The 19,462-nt window shown below is 49.7% G+C and overlaps 1 protein-coding gene across 2 annotated transcripts; it reads left to right on the top strand.

Moving 5' to 3' along the window:
• Window positions 1-13,193: 13,193 nt before the first annotated feature.
• NICN1 (nicolin 1) lies at window positions 13,194-19,333 on the top strand. Of its 2 annotated transcripts, none has more exons than XM_033207304.1 (6): window positions 13,194-13,488; window positions 16,758-16,934; window positions 17,191-17,304; window positions 17,749-17,820; window positions 18,134-18,238; window positions 18,313-19,333. In XM_033207304.1, the coding sequence occupies exons 1-6, from the start codon at window positions 13,474-13,476 to the stop codon at window positions 18,352-18,354; spliced, it is 525 nt and encodes a 174-aa protein (XP_033063195.1). In that variant the 5' UTR covers window positions 13,194-13,473; the 3' UTR covers window positions 18,355-19,333. The 2 variants fall into 2 exon arrangements, with proteins under 2 accessions (XP_033063195.1, XP_033063182.1); XM_033207291.1 differs by lacking the exon at window positions 13,194-13,488 and adding an exon at window positions 13,852-14,080.
• Window positions 19,334-19,462: the final 129 nt, after the last annotated feature.

Below are 19,462 nucleotides of genomic sequence, written 5' to 3'. Positions count from 1 at the left end.
AATAGGCCCATGCCAGGTGCAGTGGCTCACGCCTGTAATCCCAGCACTTTGGGAGGCCGAGGCAGGCAGATCACTGAGGTCAGAAGTTCGAGACCAGCCTGACCAACATGGAGTAATCCCGTCTCTACTTAAAAATACAAAATTAGCCGGGCATGGTGATACATGCCTGTAATCCCAGCTACTTGGGAGCCTGAGGCAGGAGAATCACTTGAGTCCGGGAGGCAGAGGTTGTGGTGAGCCGAGAATGCACCATTGCACTCCAGCCTGAGCAAAAACAGCGAAACTCCAACTCAAAAAATATATAAATATAAATAAATAAGTAGGCCAGGCCTTGTGGCTCATGCCTGTAATCCTAACACTTTGGGAAGACAAGCAGGGTGGATCACGAGGTCAGGAGTTCAAGACCAGCCTGGCCAAGATGGTGAAGCCTCATCTCTACTAAAAATACAAAAATTAGCTGGGTGTGGTGCCAGTGCCTGTAATCCCAGGTACTCAGGAGGTTGAGGCAGGAGAATAGCTTGAACCTGGGAGGCGGAGGTTGCAGTGAGCCGAGATTGTGCCACTGCACTCCAGCTGGGCAATAGAGTAAGACTCCATCTCAAAAATAAATAAATACATAAATAAGGCCGAGCACGGTGGCCCACGCCTGTAATCCCAGCACGATGGGAGGCCAAGGTGGGTGGATCACTTTAGTTCAGGAGTTTGAGACCAGTCTTGCCAACCTGGTGAAACCCTGTCTCTAATAAAAATACAAAAATTAGCCAGGCGTGGTGGTACGCACCTGTAATCCCAGTACTTGTGAGGCTGAGGCAGGAGAATTGCTTGAACCTGGAAGGCAGAGGTTGTAGTGAGCCAAGATCACGCCACTGCACTCCAGCCTGAGCGACGAGTGAAACTCCAATTGAAACAAAGAAAATAAATACATAATAAAAATAAAAGGCCAGATGCAGTGGCTCACACCTGTAATTCCAGCACTTTGGGAGGCCGAGGCAAACGGATCACTTGAGGTCAGGAGTTTGAGACCAGCTGGCCAAGATGGTGAAGCCTCATCTCTACTAAAAATACAAAAATTAGCTGGGTGTGGTGCCAGTGCCTGTAATCCCAGGTACTCAGGAGGTTGAGGCAGGAGAATAGCTTGAACCTGGGAGGCGGAGGTTGCAGTGAGCCGAGATTGTGCCACTGCACTCCAGCCTGGGCAATAGAGTAAGACTCCATCTCAAAAAATAAATAAATACATAAATAAGGCCGAGCACGGTGGCCCACGCCTGTAATCCAGCACGATGGGAGGCCAAGGTGGGTGGATCACTTTAGTTCAGGAGTTTGAGACCAGTCTTGCCAACCTGGTGAAACCCTGTCTCTAATAAAAATACAAAAATTAGCCAGGCGTGGTGGTACGCACCTGTAATCCCAGTTACTTGTGAGGCTGAGGCAGGAGAATTGCTTGAACCTGGAAGGCAGAGGTTGTAGTGAGCCAAGATCACGCCACTGCACTCCAGCCTGAGCGACGAGTGAAACTCCAATTGAAACAAAGAAAATAAATACATAAATAAAAATAAAAGGCCAGATGCAGTGGCTCACACCTGTAATTCCAGCACTTTGGAGGCCGAGGCAAACGGATCACTTGAGGTCAGGAGTTTGAGACCAGCCTGGCCAACATGGCAAAACCCCGTCTCTACTAAAAATGCAAAAATGAGTCAGGAGTGGTGGCGTACACCTGTAATCCCAGCTACTCAGGAGACTAAGGCAGCAGAATCTCTCAAACCTGGGAAGAGGAGGTTGCAGTGAGCTGAGATTGTGCAACTGCACTCCAGCCTGGGCGACACAGCAAGACTCCATCTCAAAAAATAAAAATAAAAAATAAAACTATAAAAAGGACGGGGTAGGCTGTGCACAGTGGCTCACGCCTGTAATCCCAGCACTTTGGGAGGCCGAGGCAGGTGGATCACCTGAGGTCGGGAGTTTGAGACCATCCTGACCAACATGGAGAATCCCTGTCTCTACTAAAAATACAAAATTAGCCGGGCGTGGTGGCACATGCCTGTAATCCCAGCTACTCGGGAGGCCGAGGCAGGAAAATTGCTTGACCTCGGGAGGCAGAGGTTACTGTGAGCTAAGATCGTGCCATTGCACTCCAGCCTAGGCAACAAGAGCAAAACTCCATCCAAGGAAAAAAAAAAGGCAGTGGTAGTTATATGTATATAAACAATTTGTTTTTGGAGAGTCAGGGTCTGGCTATGTTGCCCAGGCTGGAGAGCAGTGGCTATTCACAGGTGTGATCAGGTATATGCAATTTCATTTGGTTGACTGGTAATTTTGAAATGAATGCCAAACATTGTAAATTTTACCTTTTCAAATGCTGGATAGTATTGTATTCCTATACATATTTTTGAGCATTGTTCTTTAATACATTTAAACATTTGATATTGATTTTTTTTTTTTTTGAGATGGAGTCTCTCTCTGTCATCCAGGCTGGAGTGCAGTGGCGCAATCTCGGCTCACTGCAAACTCCGCCTCCCAGGTTCACGCCGTTCTCCTGTCTCAGCCTCCTGAGTACCTGGGACTACAGGTGCCTGCCACCACGCCTGGATAATTTTTTGTATTTTTAGTAGAGACGGGGTTTCACCGTGTTAGCCAGGATGGTCTCGATCTCCTGACCTCGTGATCCACCCACCTCAGCCTCCCAAAGTCCTGGGATTACAGGCGTGAGCCACTGCACCGACCAACATTTGATTATTTTGAGGCTTGATTTTAATTTTAATATTTGTTAGGTAAGATCAGAGTAGATTTTAGCCTCACACAAAATTTCATCCATAATGTATAGCAATACCTTTTTTTTTTTTTTTTTTTGAGACAAAGTATCCATCTGTCGCCCAGGCTGGAGTGCCCTGTTGCGTTCTTGAGTCACTGCAACCTCTGCCTCCCAGGTTCAAGCAGTTCTCATGTCTCAGCTTCCCAGGTAGCTGGGTTTACAAGTGTGCGTCAACAATACACTCGGCTAATTTTTGTATTTTTAGTAGACATGGGGTTTCTTCATGTTGATCAGGCTGGTCTCAAACGCCTAGCCTCAAGTAATCCACCTGCATCGGCCTCCCAAAGTGCTGGCCACCAATACCTTTTTTTTTTTTTTTGAGAAGGAGTTTTGCTCTTGTTGCCTAGGCTAGACTGCAATGGCGTGATCTTGGCTCACCACAACCTCTGCCTCCCAGGTTCAAGCGATTGTCCTGCCTCAGCCTCCCAAGTAGCTGGAATTACAGGCATGCACCACCACGCCCAGCTGATTTTGTATTTTTAGTAGAGATAGGTTTTCTCCATGTTGGTCAGGCTGGTCTCGAACTCCCGACCTCAGGTGTCTGCACACGTTGGAATCCCAAAGTGCTGGGTTACAGGCATGAGCCACCACACCCGGTTTTTTTTTTTTTTTTTAGATGGAGTCTCACTCTGTTGCCTGGGATGGAGTGCAGTAGCGCAATCTTGGCTCACTGCAACCTCTGCCTGCCAGGTTGAAGCGATTCTCCTCCCTCAGCCTCCTGAGTAGTTGGGACTACAGACGTGTATCACCACATCTGGCTAATTTTTTATATTTTTAGTAGAGACGAGGTTTCATCATATTAGCCAGGCTGGTCTTGAACTCTTGATCTCATGATCCGCCCCATCAGCCTTCCAAAGTGCTGGGATTACAGGCATGAGCCACCGCACCTGGCCCAGCAATACCCATTTAAATGTGCTACACAATGCCCCATGAATTAGGAGGGCTTTAGCTATGGCTGGTGTAAACACAATTTCTGGCTCAGACTAAGAGTTTGTAATTGTTATTTTACTCTTTTTGGGTAATTATTTCACTGGCTTGGGTATTTCCTCACATACTTGTAAGATTTGGTGATAGTTATCCTATTCTTGTTTTTCGTTTGTTTGTTTTTTCTTCTTTCTTTTTTTTTTTTTTTTTTTTTGAGATGGAGTCTCGCTCTGTCGCCCAGGCTGGAGTACAGTGGCCGATCTCAGCTCACTGCAAGCTCCGCCTCCCGGTTTACGCCATTCTCCTGCCTCAGCCTCCGAGTAGCTGGGATTACAGGCGCCCGCCACCTCGCCCGGCTAGTTTTTTGTATTTTTTAGTAGAGACGGGGTTTCACCAGGTTAGCCAGGATGGTCTCGATCTCCTGACCTCGTGATCCGCCCGTCTCGGCCTCCCAAAGTGCTGGGATTACAGGCTTGAGCCACCGCGCCGGCCTGTTTGTTTTTTCTTTTCTTTTTTTTTTTTTTTTTTTTTTTTGAGACGGAGTCTCGCTCTGTCACCCAGGCTGGAGTGCAGTGGCGCGATCTCGGCTCACTGCAAGCTCCGCCTCCCGGGTTTACGCCATTCTCCTGCCTCAGCCTCCCAAGTATCTGGGACTACAGGCGCCCGCCATCTCGCCCGGCTAATTTTTTGTATTTTTTAGTAGAGATGGGGTTTCACCGTGTTAGCCAGGATGGTCTCGATCTCCTGACCTCGTGATCCACCCGTCTCGGCCTCCCAAAGTGCTGGGATTACAGGCTTGAGCCACCGCACCCGGCTGTTTTTTCTTGAGATGGAGTTTCTCTCTTTTTGCCCAGGCTGGAGTGCAATGGCACGATCTCGGCTCACTGCAACCTCCGCCTCCCGGGTTCAAGCGATTCTCCTGCCTCAGGCTCGCAAGCAGCTGGGATTACAGGTGCCTGCCACGACACCCGGCTATTTTTTTTGTATTTTTAGTGGAGACGGGGGTTTCACCATATTGGCCAGGATGGTCTTGATCTCTTGACCTCGTGATCTGCCCTCCTCGGCCTCCCAGAGTGCTGGGATTACAGGCGTAAGCCACCGCGCCTGGCCTAGTTATCTTATTCTTTTTGGGTAATTCTTTCCCTGGGGTTGGGTAGTTTCCTCATAAATTTGTGCTGAATATCACTCAGCTGAAGCCTCAAGGTAAGGAAGGCGACCACTACTACTCCTGCTGCCCTCCTCCCCTCACCTTGCCTAGTTCACAAGACAGGAGGAGAGAAAGCAAAAAGTTAGAAAGAAACAAAAGTAAGATAAATAGCCAGACAACCTTGGCACCACCACCCGGCTCTAGGAGTTAAAAAAAGTAATAATAATAACATCAATCCCTGACCTAAAAACTACTTGTGTTATCTGTAAATTCCAGACACTGTATGAAAAAAGCATTGTAAAGCTTTTTGTTCTGTTAGCTGATGCATGTAGTCCCCAGTAATGTTTCCCATGCTTGCTCGATTTATCACGACCCTTTCACGTGGACCCCTCAAAGTTAAAACTCTTTAAAAAGGCCAATAATTTATTTCTCGGGGAGCTCGGCACTTAAGATGCGAGTTTGCCAACGCTTTCGGCTGAATAAAAAACCTCTTCCTTCTTTAATCCTCTGCCGACGCTCCCCGCTGAATAAAAAAACCTCTTCCTTCTTTAATCCGGTGTCTGAGGAGTTTTGTCTGCGGTTCATCCTGCTACAAAGGAACTGCCCTGGAAATCGCTTGATCGCTTGTCATCTCTCTGTGGAGTTCTGTCCTCTCTAATCTCTAACCATTTTTGCCTCTCTAATCTCTAACCATTTTGCCTCTCCAAACTGCCACTTTGTTTCTCTCTTTGGAGTGCAGTGGCGTGATCTCAGCTCACTGCAACCTCTGCCTCCCAGGTTCAAGAGATTCTCCTGCCTCAGCCTCCCAAGTAGCTGGGACTACAGGTGTGCGCCACCACGCCCAACTAATTTTTGTATTATTATTATTTTTTTCAAGATGGAGTTTCACTCTTGTTGCCCAGGCTGGAGTGCAATAGTGTGATCTCAGCTTACTGCAACCTCCACCTTCCGGGTTCAAGCAATTTCTCCTGCCTCGGCCTCCCAAGTACCTAGGATTACAGGCACGTGCCACCACACTGGACTAATTTTTTTTTTTTTTTTTTTTTTTAGATGGAGTCTCGCTCTGTCGCCCAGGCTGGAGTGCAGTGGCCCCATCTCAGCTCACTGCAAGCTCCGCCTCCCGGGTTCATGCCATTCTCCTGCCTCAGCCTCCCAAGTAGCTGGGACTACAGGCGCCTGCCACCTCACCCAGCTAGTTTTTTGTATTTTTTAGTAGAGACGGGGTTTCACCGTGTTAGCCAGGATGGTCTCGATCTCCTGACCTCGTGATCCGCCCGTCTCAGCCGCCCAAAGTGCTGGGATTACAGGCTTGAGCCACCGCGCCTGGCCTTTTTTTTTTGTATTTTTAGTAGAGATGGTGTTTTGCCATGTAGGCCAGGCGGATCTTGAACTCCTGACCTCAAATAATCCGCCTGCCTTGGCCTCCCAAAGTGCTGGGATTACAGGCGTGAGCCACCTCACCCGGCCCTTTTTTGTTTTTTGTTTTTTTTTTGAGAAAGAGTCTCACTCTGTTGCCCAGGCTGGAGTGCAGTGGCGCAATTTCAGCTCACTGCAACCTCTGCCTCCCAGGTTCATGCCATTATCCTGCCTCAGCCTCCTGTGTAGTTGGGACTACAGGCACCCGCCACCACGCCCAGCTAATTTTTGTATTTTAGTAGAGACAGGGCTTCACCTCGTCAGCCAGGATGTTCTCAATCTCCTGACCTCGTGATCCGCCCGCCTCGGCCTCCCAAAAGTGCTGGGATTACAAGTGTGAGCCACCGTGCCTGGCTTTTTTTTATTTTTTAGACCTAATTTCTCTTCCTCGCCCAGGCTGGAGTGCACTGGCTCGATCTCAGCTCACTGCAACCTCTGCCTCCCAGGTTCATGTGATTCTCCTGCCTCAGCCTGCCAAGTAGCTGGTATTACAGGCATGTACCACCACACCCAGCTAATTTTTGTATTTTTAGGATAGATGTAGTTTCACCATGTTGACCAGGCTGGTTTCAAGCTCCTGACCTCAGGTGGTCCACCCGCCTCAGCCTCCCAAAGTGCTGGGATTACAAGCTTGAGCCACCACACCCGGCCTGTGCCAGCCCAATTTTTTTTTTTTTTTTTTTTTGAGACAAAAGTCTTGCTCTGTTGCCCAGGCTGGAGTGCAGTGGCGCGATATCGGCTCACTGCAAGCTCCGCCTTCTGGGTTCACGCCATTCTCCTGCCTCAGCCTCCTGAGTAGCTGGGACTACAGGTGCCTGCCACCACGCCCGGCTAATTTTTTTTTTTTTTTGTATTTTTAGTAGAGACGGGGTTTCATCATGTTAGCCAGGATGGTCTCAATCTCCTGACCTCGTGATCCACCCGCCTCGGCCTCCCAAAGTGCTAGGATCACAGGCATGAGCCACCGCGCCTGGCCCCAATTTTAATTTAACTTTTTTTTGAGACAGAGTCTTACTGTGCTATTGTCCTGGGTTTTTTTGTTTGTTTTTTGTTTTGTTTTGTTTTGTTTTGAGACAGAATCTTACTCTGTTACCAGGCTGGAGTGCAATGTTGCGATCTCGGCTCACTGCAACCTCCTCCGCCTCCCAGGTTCAAGAGATTCTCCTGCCTCAGCTTCCCAAGTAGCTGGGACTACAGGCGTGTGCCACCACACCTGGCTAGTTTTTTTGTATTTTTAGTAGATATGGGATTTCACCATGTTGGCCAGAATGATCTCAATCTCTTGATCTCGTGATCCACCCGCCTTGGCCTCCCAAAGGAGGGAGGATCCTCTGGGATTACAAGTGTGAGCCACCATGCCCGGCCTATTGTCCTTTTTATATTTTTATTTTTTGTGATCTTGGCTCACTGCAGCCTCAGACTCCTGGCCTTGGTGATTCTCCAGTGTCAGCCTCCTGAGTAGCTGGGACTACCGGCATGGGCCACCATGCTCAGCTACTTTTTGTATTTTTCGTAGAGATGGAGTTTTGCCATGGCTGACCTCAAACTCCTCGGCTCAGGCGATCATCTTGCCTCAGCCTCCCAAAGTGCTGGGATTACAGGTATAAACCACTGTGCTCAGCCTTTTTTCTTTTTTATTTCTTCTTTTTTTTTTTTCTTTCTTTCTTTTTTTTTTTTTTTTTTTTGAGACAGATTCTCACTCTGTCACCTAGGTTGGATTGAGGTGGTGTGATACAGCCATGACTTTCAGGCTCAAGCGATCCTCCAGCGTCAGCCTCCTAAAGTGCTAGGATTACAGGCATGAGCCACCGTGCTTGCCTATCTGGTTCTTTTTTCTTTTTTTTGAGACGGAGTCTCACTCTGTCGCCCAGGCTGGAGTGCAGTGACACGATCTTGGATCACTGCAACCTCCCCCTCCCGGGTTCAAGCAATTATCCTGCCTCAGCTTCCCAAGTAGCTGGGACTGCAGGTGCGTGCCACCATGCCTGTCCAAGTTTTTGTATTTTTAGTAGAGGCAGGGTTTCACAGCGTTAGCCAGGATGGTCTCCATCTCCTGACCTTGTGATCCGTTCGCCTTTGCCCCCCAAAGTGCTGGGATTACAGGTGTAAGCCACCGTGCCCGGCTGCATTTTTGAGACGGAGTCTTGCTCAGTTGCCAGGTTGGAGTGCAGAGGCATGATTGTTGCTCACTGCCACCTCTGCCTCCTGGGTTCAAGTGATTCTCCTGCTTTAGCCTCTCAAGTAGCTGGGACTACAGGTGTGTGCCACCATGCCCGGCTAATTTTTGTATTTTCAGTAGTGACAGGGTTTCACTATGTTGACCAGGCTGATCTTGAACTCCTGACCTTGTGATCCGCCTGCATCAGCCTCCCAAAGTGCTGGATTACAGGTGTGAGCCACCACCCCGGCCTCCATCTTGGTTTTAAGTGGAAGTTCCTAACACCAAACAATATGGGCATGGTGGCTCTGGGCTCAAACCTCAGCAATCAGGGAGGCAGAGGTAGGAGGATTGCTTAAACCCAGGAGTTTGAGACCAGTTGGCAACAAAGAAAGACCTTTATCTTTTTTTTTTTTTTTTTTTTGAGACAGATGGAGTTTTGCCCTGTGGCCTAGGCTGGAGCACAGTGGCATGATTTAGGCTCACTGAAACCTCCACCTCCTCGATTCAAGCTATTCTCCTGCCCCAGCCTCCCTAGTAACTGGGACTACAGGCACATGCCACCACGCCCTCAGCTAATTTTTGTATTTTTAGTAGAGATGGGGTTTCACCATGTTGGCCAGGATGGTCTGGATCTCTTGACCTGGTGATCTGCCCTCCTCAGCCTCCCAAATTGCTGGGATTATGGGCGTGAACCACCGTGCCCATCCTCTGTTTTGTTTTATAGAGATGTGTGTCTCACTATATTGCTCAGGGTGGTCTTGAACTCCTGTGCTCAAGCAATCCTTTCACCTTGGCCTTCCTACGTGTTGTGATTATAGGTGTGAGCCTCTGTGCCTGGCCTTATTGAGAGCTATTGGACATGGCTGTAAAACAGAGATTCAACGAGGATTTCACATTGAAAAAACTGCCTGCCACAGTTGGGCAATGTATTGAAGGGGCTAGAGTGAAAGTGGCTATTTACCAGCAAGCTAAGAGGTGAAACTCATCTGTAATGAGGGGCCATACAGTTCTGTGTCTGCTGGTGGCTGTGCTCACAGCAGTGGGACCTAAAGCCAGAGCTTGTCTGTATCGTCCTGATGCCCAGGGGGTCCATATGGTAATCTATGGGATTTAGGAAGCCCTCTGCTTCAGAATGGGCAGGCTTCCTATAGGGGAAAATATCAGGAACATGGAGGGAGCTACTCAGTGAATCATTAGCCTGGGTCAAAATGGAGATGGCAATGGTCAGTCAGTCCAGGAGTCTAACATTAGAAATTGTCTTCCCCTGACAACAGCCAAGGAGGAGGCAGGGAATATTTTCTGTTACTTAAGGTCACCAGGCCTGGAGTGGGAAGGCACAGCTCATCTAGGCCATTCCCTGGGCTGGCCTGGAATCATGTGCCTGGGCTTGTTTGACCTCATACCATGAGAGCCCCATGGGCTGTGCAGCATCTGTCTCTGGGGCCCCTCAATATAGGGTAGACACAGGTTAACTGAAGCTGACCATTGCCTAGGGGGTTTTGACCTGTGAGATGGGAGCCAAAGGGAGGCCAGGGTTCCAACTTTACTCTACACTGCTTTCCTGGTTTGGGAAAATCACTGGACCTCTTCAGTCTAAGCTTTGTCATCTATAAAACAGGCTTAACTGAAAATCTCTGGGACATTTTTTCCACAAGTATCTGGAAGAATGGTGATGATAAATATGATGGTTAAATTGTGTATGTGGTTTTTGTTTTGTTTTTGAGACAGGGTCTCACTTTGTCACCCAGGCTGGAGTGCAGTGATGCAATTTCAAGGCTCACTGCAGCCTCGACCTCTCAGGCTCAAGTGATCCTCCCACCTCAGCCTCCCGAGTAGCTGGGACTACAGGCACACACCCCCCTACCTGGTTAGTTTTTGTATTTTTTGTAGAGATACAGTTTCACCATGTTGCCCAGGCTGGTCTTGAACTCCTGAGCTCAAGCTATCCACCTGACTCGGCCTCCCAAAGTGCTAGGATTACAGGCATGAGCCACCGTGCCTGGTCAATATTTATTTTTTTGCTTTACCTTTTCCTTTTTTCCCTCCATAACCACTCCCTCACCCATCCCCTTCTCGCTCTTTTTTTTTTGAGACAGAGTCTTGTTCTGTTGCCCAGGCTGGAGTCTGGAGTGTAGTGGCATGATCTCAGCTCACTGCAACCTCTGCCTCCTGGGTTCGAGCGATTCTCCTGCCTCAGCCTCGCAAGTAGCTGGGACTACAGGCGCGTGCCACCACGCCTGGCTAATTTTTTGTATTTTTAGTAGAGATGGAGTTTCACCGTGTTAGCCAGGCTGTTCTCAATCTCCTGACTTCATGATCTGTCTGCCTTGGCCTCCCAAAGTGCTGGGATTATAGGCATGTGCCACCATGCTTGGCCCCTTCTCACTTTTTTTTTTTTGAGACGGAGTCTTGCTCTGTCGCCCAGGCTGGAGTGCAGTGGCCGGATCTCAGCTCACTGCAAGCTCTGCCTCCCGGGTTTACGCCATTCTCCTGCCTCAGTCTCCCGAGTAGCTGGGACTACAGGCGCCCGCCACCTCGCCCAGCTAGTTTTTTGTATTTTTTAGTAGAGACGGGGTTTCACCGTGTTAGCCAGGATGGTCTCGATCTCCTGACCTCGTGATCCGCCCGTCTGGCCTCCCAAAGTGCTGGGATCACAGGCTTGAGCCACTGCGCCCGGCCCCCTTCTCACTTTTAAGATCATGTTTATTGAGGTATAATTTAGATACAATAAAATGAGCAAATCACAAGTATTCAGTTTGTTTATTTTTTAGAGAAGAAGTCTCACTTTGTTACCCAGGCTGGTCTCAAACTCTTTTTTTTTTTGAGACAGAGTCTCGCTCTGTCGTCCAGCCTGGAGTGCAGTGGTGCGATCTCCGCTCACTGCGAGCTCTGCCGCCTCCCGGGTTCACGCCATTCTCCTGCCTCAGCCTCCCGAGAAGCTGGGACTACGCCACCACGCCCGGCTAATTTTTTTTTCGTATTTTTAGTAGAGACGGGGTTTCACCTTGTTTGCCAGGATGGTCTCAATCTCCTGACCTCGTGATCCGCCCGCCTTGGCCTCCCAAAGTGCTGGGATTACAGGCATGAGCCACCGTGCCCGGCCTCAAACTCTTAAATTCAAGTGATCCTCCCAGGGTGATGGGATTACAGGCCTGAGCCACTCTGCCTGGCCTATGCATTTCTTCATATTGATGAGTAGTATTCCATTGTATTGATATAGCACAATGGGTTTATCTGTTCATCTGTTGGACATTTGGATTATTTTCAAATTTTGGTTATCATGAATAAAGGACTTTGGTTTTGTTATGCTTCCATTTATCTTGGGTAAATACTTATGAATGCAATGGCTAGATCATATTGTAAGTATAAATTAAGAAAGACCCTGTTTTTCAAAGTGGTTGGAGGCCGGGTGTGGGAGGCAGGAGGATTATTAGAACCCAAGAGTTTGAGACCAGCTTGGGCAACATAGGGAAAAATAAACAAAACTAGGCCGGGTGCGGTGGCTCAGGGCTGTAATCCTAGTACTTTGGGAGGCCGAGGTGGGCAGATTGCCCGAGCTCAGGAGTTTGAGACCAGCCTGGGCAACAGGCTGAAACCCCATCTCTACTTAAAATACAAAAAATTAGCAGAGTGTGGCAGCGTGCACCTGTAGCCCCAGGTACTTCGGAGGATGAGGCAGGAGAATCCCTTGAACCCTGGGACTTGGGAGGCGGAGGTTGCAGTGAGTTGAGGTCGTGCCACTGCACTCCAACCTGGGCAAAAAGAACAAAACTCTGTCTCAAAAATTAAAAAAATAAAAAGGCTGGGCTCAGTGTCTCATGCCTGTAATCCCAGCACTTTGGGAGGCCAAGGCGGGCAGATTACCTAAGGTCAGGAGTTCAAGACCAGCATGACCAACATGGTGAAACCCTGTCTCTACTAAAAGTACAAAAAATTAACCTGGCTCAGTGGCTCACGTCTGTAATCCCAGCACTTTGGGAGGCCGAGGCAGATGGATCGCGAGGTCAGGAGTTCAAGACCAGTCTGACCAATATGGTGAAACTCTGTCTCTACTAAAAATACAAAAAAATTAACCAGGCATGGTGGCACATGCCTGTAATCTCAGCTACTCGGGAGGCTGAGGCAGGAGAATTGCTTGAACCTGAGCCAATTGCAGAGGTTGCAGTGAGCCAAGTCACGCCACCGCACTCCAGCCTGGGTGACAGAGCAAGACTCTGTCTCAAAAAAAATAAACGAAAAAAAAATTAGCCGGGTGAGGTGGCGGACGCCTGTAATCCTAGCTACTTGGGAGGCTGAGGCAGGAGTATGGCTTGAACCTAGGAGGTGGAGGTTGCAGTGAGCCGAGATCACGCCACTGCACTCCAGCCTGGGCGCCACAGAGCGAGACTCCGTCTCAAAAATAAATAAATAAATAAATTAAATAAAATAGACAAAACTAGCAGGACGTAGTGGCGTGTGCGTATAGTCCCAGCTATTCTGGAGGCTGAGGTGGGATCACTGCGAAGTCGAGGCTGCTGTGAACCGTGATCGCGGCACTGCACGCCAGCCTGGGTAACCGAATGATGCTCTGTTTCTAAAACAAACAGAAAACCCCAGGTTGGAAATCAGCAAAGGATGAGGATTCCAAGCACTTCACATCTTTGTCAGTCTTTACTTTTAGCCTAATGACTGTGTGGAGGTTCTAATTTGTATTTCCTTTATGAATATTAAGTATCTTTTCATGGTTTTTTTTGGCTATTTATCTACTTTTGCAAAGCGCGTGTTCAAATTCTTTTTTTTCCAATGACTAATACGTATTTTTGAGTATTTTGAAACACAAATCACTGCTGATTTCTGTTTATGTATTTATATGGTTTTAACAGACTACCGCCCTAAGCACTGAAAGGAACCCAAAGAGAGCCGAAAGGCTTGCATACAGAAAGGCTGGGCAGTTGCTGGGCGCGGCCCGCGAGTAGGCTCTAAGCCTCGCGCAGTGATTGGCTGAAGAAGAACTTCCGTGGAGGGGTGCGGTAACCCATGCCTGTAATTCCGGTACTTTCGGAGGCCAAGGCGGGGGAGGGGGAGGAATCACTTGAGGTCAGGGGTTCGAGACCAGCCTGGACAATATGGCGAAACCCCGTCTCTACTAAAAATTAAAAAAAAAAATTAGCCTGGCATGGTGGCGGGCACCTGTAATCCCAGCTCCTAGGGAGGCTGAGGCAGTACAATCGCTTGAACCCCTGGGACGGAGGTTGCAGTGAGTCCAGATCGCGCCACTGCACTCCAGCTGGGGGAACAGAGCGAGATTCCCTGTTAAAAAAGAAAAAAAGTAAAAAACTTCCGCAGGCACTTCCGACTCCCGGCCCACCCTGAGCTTCGGTGATTGGCTGCGCTAGCCGTACGCGGGGCCTCCTGGGAGTTGTAGTTATTGCGGCTCAGCTGAGGATGCCGGGAAGGGCTGGTGGTCGGGGGCCTGGAGCGGCGGTTGCGCTTGGTTGCGGCTGCTGTCATCATGTCCCGCATTTTGGTGCCTTGCCACGTGAAAGGCACCGTAGCCCTCCAGGTGGGCGACGTGCGGACCTCCCAAGGCCGGCCTGGCGTGCTGGTCATCGATGTCACCTTCCCCAGCGTCGCTCCCTTCGAGGTGAGCAAGCCTGGTGGGCGCGACCGAGGCTCCCGGGCGGGGCCGACCTGGAATCTCGGTCGTTTCCTAGGCATTTAATCTTTTACAAGAAAGCTGCTGCCGTCTTCTTTGCCCTTGCAAATTAATCATTCATTTATTTAGTCCTTCAGTTAACACATTTTACCTAGAATTGAGCTTCCTGTCTTGTTCTCTGCTATGTCTCTTGCCCACATCCAGGACAGCGCTGGCATGCAGGTGGCGATAGGGGGCTAGGTTTTGCTGGAAATACCAAATAGTGAACCAAAATAGAAGTTAGGGGTCATTTTGTCCCTGGCCACAGTTGGGGATCGCTAAGCAATGATTTACCCCAAAACCTGCCTCCTCCCCATTCTTATAGTCCCTGCCAGAGGTCCCTTACTTCACCACCATCCCCCCAATGACTAGAGTTGCCAATCTCCAGTTGCACTTCCACATCAGTTGATAGAGTGGACACTGCATGACTCAATAAAGAGGGCAAAACCTACCTCCAATGGCCTGGCATTGAGAGCCCTCTGTGTCTGTGCCCCACCTGTTTCTCTTTTTTTTTTTTTTTTGAGACGGAGTTTCACTCTTGTTGCCCAGGCTGGAGTGCAGTGGCGCGATGTTGTCTCACTGTAACCTCTGCCTCCTGGGTTAAAGCAATTCTCCTGCCTCAGCCTCCCAAGTAGTTGGGATTACAGGCACCCACCACCGCGCCCGGCTAAATTTTTGTATTTTTAGTAGAAACAGAGTTTCACCATGTGGGACAGTCTGGTCTCGAACTCCTGATGTTAGGTGATCCACCCACCTGGGCTTCCCAAACTGTTGGGATTACAGGGGTGAGCCACCCGCCAAGCCTCGTCTCTCTGCCTCAGGAGCTTTGTCCTGTGGTGTGTGGTTCTTCCCCAAGCTGTTCCTTACCGTCAACTGGGAAACTTAATTAAAGAGCCCAACCTTGGAAGGGCACGGTGGCTCAAGCCTGTAATCCCAGCACTTTGGGAGGCCGAGATGAGCGGATCACGAGGTCAGGAGATCGAGACCATCCTGGCTAACACGGTGAAACCCCGTCTCTACTAAAAAAATACAAAAAAACTAGCCGGGTGAGGTGGTGGGTGCCTGTAGTCCCAGCTACTCGGGAGGCTGAGGCAGGAGAATGGCATGAACCTGGGAGGCGGAGCTTGCAGTGAGCTGAGATCCGGCCACTGCACTCCAGCCTGGGCGATAGAGCAAGACTTCGTCTCAAAAAAAAAAAAAAAAAAAGCCCAATCTTGGAAATCCTGACTTAGTAGACTAAGGTGGAGCTTGGACAATTTATTTGGTAACACATTTTCTTGGGTAATTCTGATGAGTATCCAATGACAAGATCCACTGCAGTAGCCAAGCTGAATCACTGGCTGTTCCAGTGCTATACCAGCTTCTCTCACCCTTTGGTAATTCTTTGTACATGCTACTTTTACATTATCTACATTTCTTCTTCTTTTTTTTTTTTTCTTTTCTTTTTTTTTTTTTTGAGACGGAGTCTCGCTCTGTAGCCCAAGCTGGAGTGCAGTGGCGCGATCTTGGCGCACTGCAAGCTCCGCCTCCCGGGTTCCCGCCATTCTCCTGCCTCAGCCTCCCGAGTAGCTGGGACTACAGGCGCCCGCCATCTCGCCCGGCTAGTTTTTTGTATTTTTTAGTAGAGACGGGGTTTCACCGTGTAGACCAGGATGGTCTCGATCTCCTGACCTCGTGATCCACCCGTCTCGGCCTCCCAAAGTGCTGGGATTACAGGCTTGAGCCACTGCGCCTGGCCACCTTTTTTTTTTTTCTAAGAGGGAGTCTCGTTTTATCACCCAGGCTGGAGTACAGTGGCTTGATCTTGACTCACTGCAACGTCCACCTCTTGGGTTCAAGTAATTCTCCTGCCTCAGCCTCCCAAGTAGCTGGGACTACAGGCATATGCCACCATGCTCAGCTAATTTTTTTGTATTTTTAGTAGAGATTGGGTTTCACTATGTTGGTCAGGCTGGTCTTGAACTCCTGAACTCAAATGATCCGCCCACCCCAGCCTCCCAAAGTACTAGCCACAGTGCGCAGTCCACATTTTCTACATTTCTTAGTCCACTTGGTGAACTCTTCCTCCTTCAGGCCTTATATGTATATTTTCTGCCTCTTCCAGGGTTAGAGCTCTGCTCTCTAGGAGCATCTTGGACATGTGGCAAGATCTGCAGTCATGATTTGTTTCCATGACCTACTCATTTAGACTGTGAGCACCTTTAGTCAGGCAGAATTGTCTTTGGGCCCCAGTGATACTTGTTGAAATTGTTAGTTCGGTAGAAGAGTACATTCAAAGGGGAAGAGGCAGGTGGATCACCTGAGGTCAGGAATATGAAAGCATCCTGGCCAACATGGTGAAATTCTGTCTCTACTAAAAACACAAAAAAATTAGCTGGGCGTGGTGGCACATGCCTGTAGTCCCGGCTACTTGGGAGGCTGAGGCAGGAGAATGGCTTGAACCTGGGAGATGGAGGTTGCAGTCAGCTGAGATCATGCTACTGCACTCCAGCCTGGGTGACAGAGCGAGATTTCCTCTCAAAAAAAAAAAAAAAAAGGGGAAGGAAGAGGTAGCGTCTTTGACCTTTGAGCTTTTTGGGCCCTGGGCCTGGGTCTGACTTGCTGTAATGGGTTGTATGTGCTCTAGTTGCAGGAGATCACATTTAAGAATTACTACACAGCTTTTTTGAGCATCCGTGTCCGTCAGCACACCTCTGCACACACACCTGCCAAGTGGGTGACCTGCCTGCGGGACTACTGTCTAATGCCCGACCCACACAGTGAGGAGGGAGCCCAGGAGTATGTATCGCTGTTCAAGCATCAGGTCAGCTGGGCCTCAGGATGGCCAGGGCAACCCAGATGAGGACTTACCAGAGGTGGGGGGATTGGGTCAGTATACCAAGAGGGAAGAGGGAGCCAGTCTGGCCTGGACTGTGGCTTTCAGGGAAGTGCCTTGGAGGGACTATTGTTCCTTCCTTCCCAAAGGCCTGCGGGGTGGGCAGCATTCTGGCTCACTGCTGGTTGGGAGGCTTCTGGGCAGTGAGCTGGGTCCTTGCTGGGTCCTTATGTGTGTGTGTCAGATGCTGTGTGACATGGCCAGAGTATTGGAGCTACGCCTGATTCTGCGGCAGCCATCACCACTGTGGCTGTCTTTCACAGTGGAGGAGCTGCAGATCTATCAGCAGGGACCAAAGGTAAGTGACTAGCTGAGCTGCTGGCTGGCCCTTTCCCCAGAAAGCTCCTATGACTGAGAAAGCTAGGTGGTGGGGTGGGTAATGGGTAAAGATTGTGAATGGGGCCTTCATGGAGGTTAGCTGGGTGTGAATGCTGGAAGCTTACAATGAGAGATGAGGCCATGTCCCCATATCCCCTGACCTTTGGGGCCATCTGCTTCTTTCAGAGCTGGAGCCTTTAGGTTCTGGGAGACACTTTTGAGCTTGTGTTTCTGAGGACTCTGTCTGCACAGCAGGAGAACTTAGGTAGTCTGACTGCCCCTTTAGATCTCTGTGGGCTCCCTAATTAGGGTTTTCCCAGTGTCTGAGGCTCAGGGGCCCTTCTCTCTGCTCCTAGGACCTTGGAATCTGGTCCCAGAGCTGTCCACTTTGTCTCACTCAGGGCAGTACATCTTTGCTTTGCAGAGCCCCTCCATGACCTTCCCCAAGTGGCTCTCCCACCCAGTGCCCTGTGAGCAACCTGCACACCTCTGTGAGGTAAGCCCTCACCCTAGGTAAGAACCATGTGTGAATGGCTCTAGTGTCCAGCACAGGCCAGGTGGACCCCTTCCTGTAAAATTCTGGGGCTAGGCCCAAGGCCCTTGGGTGTTATCTTCCTCTTGGGTATTCTGTGGGATTTGAGGCATCTCTGTTGTGGGGCTACAACAGGCCCTAACCTCACGTTTCATAAGCCATCTGAGAATGTTGTTGGTCTCAGCTGGAGGGCCCCTAGCCCAGGTTGGCCTCTCTAGAGCCCTAAGGGCACTGCTGGGGAGAGACCCATGGCCACTGACCCCTCCTTCTGGAGCAGGGTCTCCCAGACCCCAGCAGGGTATCCTCCGAGGTGCAGCAGATGTGGGCACTGACAGAGATGATCCGGGCCAGTCACACCTCCACGAGGATCGGCCGTTTTGATGTAAGTAATCGCTTCCCTCTGCTTGGCTTGCTTTGCCCTGAGCAGATCAGACCTCATGGTCTTTTGTATTTCAGGTGGATGGCTGTTATGACCTGAACTTGCTCTCCTACACTTGAATGGTGGCTCCTACCCAAGATGTTGGCCTTTCCGTGCCCACCCAGACTTGGTTTGGGCCACCAGAGGCTGAAGTGTGTTTCCTGTGCATTCCGAATGTTGCCTGCATGCCTATTCTGTCTGGGCCACGTTCACAGATTCAAGATTCTCGGGGGGCTCACTGTGTTACTTCAGCATGAGCTCCTGGCAGGGGGGGTGCTCTGTCTTCGCCTGGCTGCAACTCAATTCTTCCTTCTACCCAAAAACACTCCAGTCAGTTGTACTTACTGAGAATCCCTGAGTGCCCTCTGCCCATCCTGCCAACATGCACATTCCTGTCTTCTGCCTGCTCCCTCACCTCAGTGCAGTTGGGCTAGGCTGACCTACTAGAACCTGCTCCATGTATGAACCTGGAAGGCCACTGCTGCCATGGCACTTGGGACACTTGAGGAAGAAACAGAAACCTTATTTCTTCCTGTGTGTCCCCTAGTGGTTTTCTTTCCATTTGTATTATGCCACATAAATAAATTTCTTGTCTAAACTCTTCTGCTACCTGCCTAGGAAGGAAACCTGAAGATTTGGGCAGCCTGAGTCTCTCAGTTTCTGAGCTGGCTCCTGAATATATGTTCAAGTGGGTGTGCCCATAGGGCCTGGGCAGGTGTCTCTAGCAAAGCCAGCACCTGAGAATAAGAACTGGAACCCTTCTAGACCGGGTGCAGTGGCTCACACCTGTAATCCCAGCACTTTGGGAGGTTGAGGCAGGTGGATCACCTGAGGTCGGGGGTTCGAGACCAGCCTGACCAACATGGAGAAACCCCGTCTCTACTAAAAATACAAAAAATTAGCTGGGTGTGGTGGGCGCCTGTAATCCCAGCTACTTGGGAGGCTGAGGCAGGAGAATCTCTTGAATCTGGGAAGTGAAGGTTGTGGGGCTGAGATCGTGACATTCCACTCCAGCCTGGGCAACAAGAGTGAAACTCCATCTTAAAAAAAAAAAAAAAAGGCCGGGCGCGGTGGCTCAAGCCTGTAATCCCAGCACTTTGGGAGGCCGAGACGGGCGGATCACGAGGTCAGGAGATGGAGACCATGCTGGCTAATACGGTGAAACCCTGTCTCTACTAAAAAAAAAAA

Source organism: Trachypithecus francoisi, unplaced genomic scaffold (assembly GCF_009764315.1).
Source record: "Trachypithecus francoisi isolate TF-2019V2 unplaced genomic scaffold, Tfra_2.0 Lachesis_group0, whole genome shotgun sequence".
Taxonomy (NCBI): Eukaryota; Metazoa; Chordata; class Mammalia; order Primates; family Cercopithecidae; genus Trachypithecus; species Trachypithecus francoisi.
Note: the sequence above shows the minus strand (reverse complement) of the source record. Positions and strands in the feature narration are given on the sequence as shown.

What these genes read in the sequence shown, in the direction of transcription:
- NICN1 (XM_033207291.1), top strand. Translation starts at nt 13,949, where the DNA reads ATGTCCCGCATTTTGGTGCCTTGCCACGTGAAAGGCACCGTAGCCCTC. An exon ending in CCAGCGTCGCTCCCTTCGAG is followed by an intron (nt 14,081 to 16,757) that starts GTGAGCAAGCCT and finishes TATGTGCTCTAG; the next exon opens with TTGCAGGAGATCACATTTAA. An exon ending in TCTATCAGCAGGGACCAAAG is followed by an intron (nt 17,305 to 17,748) that starts GTAAGTGACTAG and finishes TTTGCTTTGCAG; the next exon opens with AGCCCCTCCATGACCTTCCC.